Source organism: Nannospalax galili, unplaced genomic scaffold, assembly GCF_000622305.1.
Source record: "Nannospalax galili isolate Female #2095 unplaced genomic scaffold, S.galili_v1.0 scaffold593, whole genome shotgun sequence".
Lineage (NCBI taxonomy): Eukaryota > Metazoa > Chordata > Mammalia > Rodentia > Spalacidae > Nannospalax > Nannospalax galili.
In genome coordinates this window covers 1,264,102-1,271,824 of record NW_008332686.1, presented here as the reverse complement: position 1 = coordinate 1,271,824, position 7,723 = coordinate 1,264,102, and the positions used below count along the sequence as shown (strand labels likewise).

At 36.4% G+C, this 7,723-nt stretch overlaps 1 protein-coding gene across 1 annotated transcript; it reads right to left on the bottom strand.

Annotated features, from left to right (window-relative positions):
* Positions 1-5,215: 5,215 nt before the first annotated feature.
* Positions 5,216-6,169, bottom strand: LOC103729657 (olfactory receptor 1020-like). The gene has a single exon (XM_008827722.3). It carries the CDS (start codon positions 6,146-6,148, stop codon positions 5,216-5,218), a length of 933 nt encoding a protein of 310 aa, XP_008825944.1. The 5' UTR covers positions 6,149-6,169.
* Between the last annotated feature and the right edge of the window lie 1,554 nt (positions 6,170-7,723).

Below are 7,723 nucleotides of genomic sequence, written 5' to 3'. Positions count from 1 at the left end.
TTTTGTCTTTTGAGTTCAAGGGCTTACACTTCCCAGACAATAGGCTTAAGTCCATATAAAAAGTTATTTAGACAGTTGTCTCTCACTGATGATTTTGTCCCTAATCAGAAAGTGCTGTACAGGTGTAAGGCTTCAAATCTTGGTCTCCAATACTGTAGTGCCCACCTGTAGCTAACGAGACAACCCGCTATTGCTCTGAAATGATGTCCAAATTTGTATTCTTTCCCAGTCTAGAAGCCTTTGAGAGGGAATTGACCCTGATTCTAACCACTCCAACAGCTATCAAAGTTCATGAAAGCAAATCCTGAATCCTTCACTCTCTAGTCCAGCCTTGGCAGACAAAAGAAAAATGAGGACAACCCAATAGAAGGAAGCTCTCGTCAAGAAATTCCAGTGGACTCTCATAAGGACATTTGAAATTTGCCCTGTTCTGTTTTTTTTTTTTTTTCTGGTTCCCTGTTTAGAACTTGTAATGCCAACTACTCTTGCCTTTATTTCTCCTTCACATCTCCTATTCACTAGTCAAAGACTCTCTTTTCCCCCTTCAGATAAGTGTTATGCAATTTGGGAGTCTATTGGATAGACCCAGTGAAGGGGTACTCCAGTTGCCTCACCTTGCATCCTTGTTCAGCATGGAAGAAGCCCTAGTGGTCTGTGTCCTGATTCCCTATTCGCAAGTTGGGTAACCTCTTCAGAGGATGGTGTGATAAGAATAGGAGGCAGGAACTGGCTAGGCAGTTAGGGTAAAAGGACAGCAAAAGAATGTAGTCAGTTTCTAGGCTAAAAGTCAAAATATCTTTGGGCCTGTTAGCAACATTCTCTGTTCCAGAGGACAAAAATGTCAAAAGTATTTGGGAGGTCTTATTCTTAAAAGATTTTAGGGTTACAAGCTCGGATGGGGAAATGTTAGAGTAGCAAAAAGGCCCATAAAAAAAGAGAAGAAGCAGTATATGAAGTTGTTAGAAAAGAGTGATGTGGAGATATAGGAGGTGTTGGAGAGGAGGGAGTGGGCACGGATCTGATCAAAATACCTATATGCATGTATAAAATTCTCAATAAATTATTTTTAAAAGTACTTGAATTCTAAATTGCATGCCTGGAAATAAATCACTTACTTGTCTCTGTCACTTCCCTCAATTTACTTACTTGAAAATGAAGAAAATATTGATAAGTATAAAAAGTAAACATACTCATGTTTATAATTGCCTTCCCATGCTGTATCTTGAATATATATGCTGAAATCTTTATATTTTTTGAGAGAAGGCTTATGTCATGAAGGCAGGTATGTATCCTACTTCTTCACCCCCTTAATGCTAGATACCACTACACCTGGTTGAAGAGCTTCACTGTCCTTGGAAACAGTACTGAAAAAAGTACTCAGTGTAATTTGAAAAACACCAAGATACACTATTTGCATGTAATAAATTATCAATCATATTGTTATTTTTGTTTAACTCTCCTAAAAATACATTGACTTTATTGTCTTTATGCAGTAAGCCATCATTATTTTGACTCTTTAATTTGTATTTTAAGAAACAGATAAAGATCAGAATTTAGATAAAGAAACTGGTCTTTAGAGACAAATATTTATCAAAATTTATCGTCTATTATTTATTTACTAGGGTAGCAATAGTCAAGTCAAAGATATGTACTATTGCACTTGAGAAGCAGAGGGAATTGGGTCTCTGTGAAATTGAGACCGGCCTTGTCTACATAATGAGTTCCTGGTCAGATGAGGCTACAGCGAGACCCTATCTCAGAAAGATAAAAAATATATACTGTTAAAGAATGATTTAAGACAAACCTTATAGCATAATATATAATATATAAAATAGATTTATCACATATATGTGTATATCAAATGCGTATATATATATATATGACAACTTCCCAGTTCTTTTTAAAATTATTTTTCTTTATTTTTGATAATTCCGTACATATATATAAAATGAGATATAAACATATGTATTCCCCATTGCCCCCTTCAAATCACCCTACATCTCCTCAACAAGCTCCCTCTCAATTTCAAGTCTTTTTTTATAACTCACTAAGACTAATTAGTCTGCCCATATGTGGTAGCCATAATACCCTGCAAGATGTGCCTACTGGTATAATAATGACATGACATCATTTGATGCCTTCTACACAGGAGACAATTTTATGCCTGATGCTATAATCCTGGTCCAAAGTCCTTAGCTGGGTAGGTCATAGAGATCTTAAGGTAGAACTTGTTATTGTTTTGCTGAATGATCATTTTGTCAAATCGTCTTCTAATATTTTATGCTTATAACCATAGACTGGATTGCTCTCAGTGTTTGTCAGAAAAGCTTCTTTTACAGTGGGCAGCTGTCAATAGAGAGATAAAAAACTGGTCAGATTGCTGAGAATAAGAGACTAAGTGCCCAACCTTAAATGGGTCAGTTGTCAACTCCCATTCCCACCACCAGGAAACTTAGGATATACTACAGAAGCAGAGACAGAAAGACTGAAAGAGCTGTAGGAATGGAAAGAATTAAAAATGTTGTTTTCTGGTCATGACTTGGCTACCGCAATCATGAAATCATAGCAGCTGTGGTTGCTAGAACAAGACTTGATAGTTTTTACAGTGAACACAGCATTGATCAAAGCATCTGTCCTAAAATACAGGCTAGAATCTGAAATCCATTTCCTCTTTAGAATCTGTTCCTCCAGGTATCTGCATATTCCAGGCTTGGGCTATATCTGTAGGTGTCTGTGCGGCGGTCACACTTGCTATTATTTTTCCTGTTGGGCTCTTCAATCTGTCAAGAACTGCACAGATCTTCCCCATGGTGATTCATGCCAGGTCAGATGCTGAAGCTACACTATTGATTTAAGTCCCACACCCCATATTCCAAAGAAGGGAATTTAAGTACTTATTCCCTGATGCATCATTTTATGCTCGCCTTTATTGCCCTGTCCCAAGGACTTTGACTAAAAAGGCATACAGAGCTACAAAGAATCAATACCTATCTGTTGAGCACTTTCAAGGAGTTTTTCTTCTGGCTATTCACATTGACATGCTAGTATCCTTCAATGTCCACCTCTCACTATTGAAAGTCCATTTGGGTCAGGACTCTATTATGCTATTCATCTGTATGTATAGATTATTCTCTATTAAAATATTGCCTACTTCAGTATCTAGAACTCTGAATTGGATTCACAACATATATTTTCACAGTCAGGAGGCATTTCTTTTTAGTTAGTATTCTCTCCCTCTATTTGAATAACCTTCAATCAATACTTTCTATATGTGTAATGAAGAGTCAGGCAGCTAATTGTCATCTTCATCCACACACATCCCTTACCATTCCTGACTTTAAAACTTAGATTCTCTCTGAAAATTTTAGTCCTATATGTAGAGATCAAGAGCTTTAGTTACCAAATGACCCCTGCAAGATTAGTTCTCAATGAAACTGAGGCTCTTCAATATATGGAGATTTTAGAGTTTGTACAATGCTTTTGAACACGTCATTCTTCTTTGTGAAATCTGACAAAATGTTTTTAGTTAGCACCACTGTTACTGGAGAGATGGCTCATGGTCAAGTGCACTGAGTGCTCTTGCGGATGACCAGTGTTCCATTTCCAGAACCCACATGGTGGCTAACAACTGTCAGAAAATCGAGTTCCAGAGGAATTTGGAGCTCTCTTCTGACCTCCGCAGGTGTTGCAGGACACTGGTGTACTTACATATATACAGACAATATACTCATACACATAAAAATAAAAATAAATAAAATATTTGCTGGGTGTGGTAACACATGCTTTTATTCCCAGCACTCAGGAGCCAGAGGCAGGTGAACCTCTAGTTGTTTAAGACCAGCCTGTTCTACATAGTGAGTTCCAGCAGTTGGGCTATAAGAAGACCCTATTACAAAAAGACTCACCCCTCCCTGAAATTAACATTAAACACTATAAAAAGAAAATCTCTTTTTCATATTGAGTGTTTATAACATAAACTAAAATCAACCAATTAGAAATTTATATTACATGCTGGTTCAAATGACGTTCTCCACTTACAGGCTCCAACTTTTTGAATAATATGTCCCCAGTTGGTGATGGTGATTTGGGAAGTTTAGGATGTGTTGCATTTCTATAGGAATGCTCATCACTGGGGGTGGACTTTAGTCCTGCCCAATTCCAATTTTGTTCTCTCTGCTTCAAGTACTGCTTGAAGCCACGAGTGCTCCTTCTGTTGCCTCTACCACCATGCTTCCCTGCAATAGACTCATTCCTCTAGAACTATAAGCCAAATAAATTCTTCCTTCTATATGTAGCCTTGGGCATGATGTTTTATCACAGCTGCAGAACAGTAACTGATACAAATTATTTCATAAAGTCACTCAGTTTGTACACATTGGTAGACACTGTGAAAAATATGATGTTTCACCCAGGCTTGGTAGTGGTACAAGCCTTAATCCCAGCAGAGGCTTGCAAATCTCTGTGAGATACAGGCAGCTGGTCTACATAGCAAGTTCAAGGTCAACTGAGCTACAGGGATCTCCTGTCTCAGAAACAAAACAAAACAATGAAAGACAATGTTAGATGATTAAATAGAGAATTATAATGGATAATTGTAGATAAACCATGAAATACAACATAAAATATGTGAAAAGAGAGAAAATGAAGTCTTTAAAAATTATGTCTTTAATTCTGTACAGATTTAGAAGACAAAGTATCTTATGAAATTCAGGAGCATTCAAATAAATGAATGCGTGGGTTAATATCTGAGGAAGATTCTAAAAGGAGTAGGATCTGGACAAGAGTGCTGCAATATGCATCACTTGATTAAATAAAACATTTGATGCAATTCAAATCAAATTTAATGAAGAAGCTTTATGGATTACATTTATTTTCATTTAACCTAAAGCAGTCATGTATGATACAGCAAAGATTTGTGCATCGTTGAGTAGAACTGTGAAAAATATTAGAGAAAAATACAACATGTACGAATAGGACATAAAGTAAGTGAGATTAACCAGCCATCAAAAATTTAAATTATCAGTTTTAAAATAATAAAATGACCAGTAATATGAGGACTTCTGTTGATAGTGTTACACTCACAATTTTCTCTATGTTTAAGAATATATTATCCATAAATTTGTGAATATGTACTCTAAGTTGGTTTTTCCAACATTTGGAAACAAATGTTAGAAGAAAGAGTGTTTTTCAAATTGTGAGGCTCCTTTAATCTCAACTACAAAAGTAATGTTCTGCTAATGATTTTTCTAAAGGCAATTTTGACATCTTTGTTTCTGATACTATATATTAGGGGATTCAACATGGGTATAGTCAATGTGTAGAAGACAGAGGTAGCCCTGTCAATATCCATTGAATGTCCTGCAGTAGGGCGCAAATAAATGAAGATCAGGGTACCATGGTAAATAGTGACTACTGTCATGTGGGAGGCACAAGTGGAGAATCCTTTCTTTCTTCCCTTTGCAGAACCTGTTTTAAGGATGGCCGATATGATGCAGATGTAAGAGGAGAAAACAGCAAGAAGACAGACAGCTTCCACGAAACTCCCAAAGACCATGAGGGTTATTTCCTGCAGGTAAGTGTCAGAGCAGGACAGAGAGAACAGTGGGGAAATGTCACAAAAGAAATGGTTAATTTCATTGGAGCAGAATGAAAAATGAAACGTATTAGTGCTGTAAACAATTGCACTTATAGTTCCGCTCAAGAAAGCTCCAATTGCAAGCTGACCACAGACTCTCCTGGACATAATTACGGTATAAAGCAGAGGGTTACAGATTGCAATGTATCTGTCATATGCCATGGCAGCCAGGAGGAAAGATTCTGAATCAACCAGAAAACAGAAGAAATACAACTGGGCAGCACAACCATTGTAAGAAATGGTCTTCTTATCAGAGAACAAGTCCCAAAGTAATTTGGGGGCAATAGCAGAGGAGTTGCATGCATCAGTGAAGGACAGCATGCAGAGGAAGAAGTACATGGGGGTGTGCAGGTTGGAACTGAATGTGATCAATAAAATCATCCCCAGATTCCCCATCAGAGTAACAGAGTAGATGGAGAAAAACACAGCGAAGAGGAGACTCTGGAGCTCTGGATGATCACTAAATCCCAGCAGAAGGAATTCAGCCTTCACGCTGCTGTTGTGTAGACTCATTTTCTGCAGCGATTTGGGTTTCTAGAGTTGAGATAAGCAATATTCTGTGAAAAAAAAATCAATTAGACTATTCTTGTCTTGTCCTGCATTCCCAATCAAACCAGCTGATGGATTCTGAACTATGGTAACACTTTAAGAATTTTTATTAACTCTCACATATTATAATCACTTTATATTTCACAACTCTGAACAGATTGTCTGTGTTCCATGGTATCTTGTCTCATCCATTTCATAGTCAATAAAAGCATGATTGTTTCAGGAGAATCCTTTTCAGTTGTGGGACAGAAGTATTGTTTCTCACTTTGAGAGGTGATGAACCAAAAGCATTGGAAGATTTGTTCACAATCTTTGTCCTTAATCTACCTGTGTTCTATATGAAGTAAATAATCAAAATGCAAATACTTATTATCATGTTTTCCAGTGTACAGAAAAATGAATAGAATATGATTATATAAGGAGCTATTTTATATATTTATTAGTTATAGTTTTTAGATTGCATATATATGAAGACATATGAAATTCTTTTGTAGTTCATATTACACAGAGTTCTTTGTTCATGAAACAAAAATAACTATTTTAAACCTCCAGTGTTGTATTTAAATCCTACCTTTCACAATCCTCTGACTCTCAAATCCATTTGTACATTTCATAATAAAATAGAAAATTGAAAATACGTATATAGCCTCAGCTTTCTCTTGGATTCATTCACTTAAATGTGTATAGACTCTCTCTTGCTACCTGTTCTCTCTAGAGAAAGCTTAGTCCTGTTCTCTAAGGTTAATGCTACCAATCATGGTTGTGTCAAGTAAGGTTCTCATACAGCTAATTTAGCTGCTACCAAAAAATTAAATTATGTCATGAATAGTTAAAGGGATAGAAATGGAGAGCATCCTATTAAGTGAAATCTTCCAGATTTAGAAAGACAGCTACAACAGTGTTTTCTACCCTTCATGGAATTTTCATTTAAATTAAATAAAACATGAAAATAGAAGGCACATTATTTGGGTGGAGGAAGGGTACCAGAGGGAAGGGGGCAGGTAATAGTAATAATTAATACATATTTTTTCCTTTTAACATTTATTTAGTATTTACTTATGTGTACAAGTGTTTTTCCCTCATGTGTGTAAGTACACCCCTGCCATACAATGCTGTGGAGGTCAGAAGAGGACTTCAGATCCCCTGGAAATGGAGTTATTGACAGTTGTTAGCCACCATATAGGTGCTGAAAACTGAACCCAGATCCTCTGAAGGAGCAGCCAGTGCTCTTAACTGATGAATCACCTCTCCAACCCCGATTGCTGTATGATATTTATCAAATGCATAATGTACGTGCTGAACAAGTCATTAATGGAGCCATTTATTTTCAACTATAGAAATGCATTAATCAAAACTATATTTTCTAAAGAACATGAGCCTAGAGATAGATTTATTGTCTCATATGTACCTTGTATATTATAGCAGTATTTGTCCACAGAACCGGGAATTATATTAGTTACAACATATAACACATTTTGAGAAGTGCCTTTCATATCCCATGCATACAAATGAATGTATATAATTTGTTGTATAGGATAA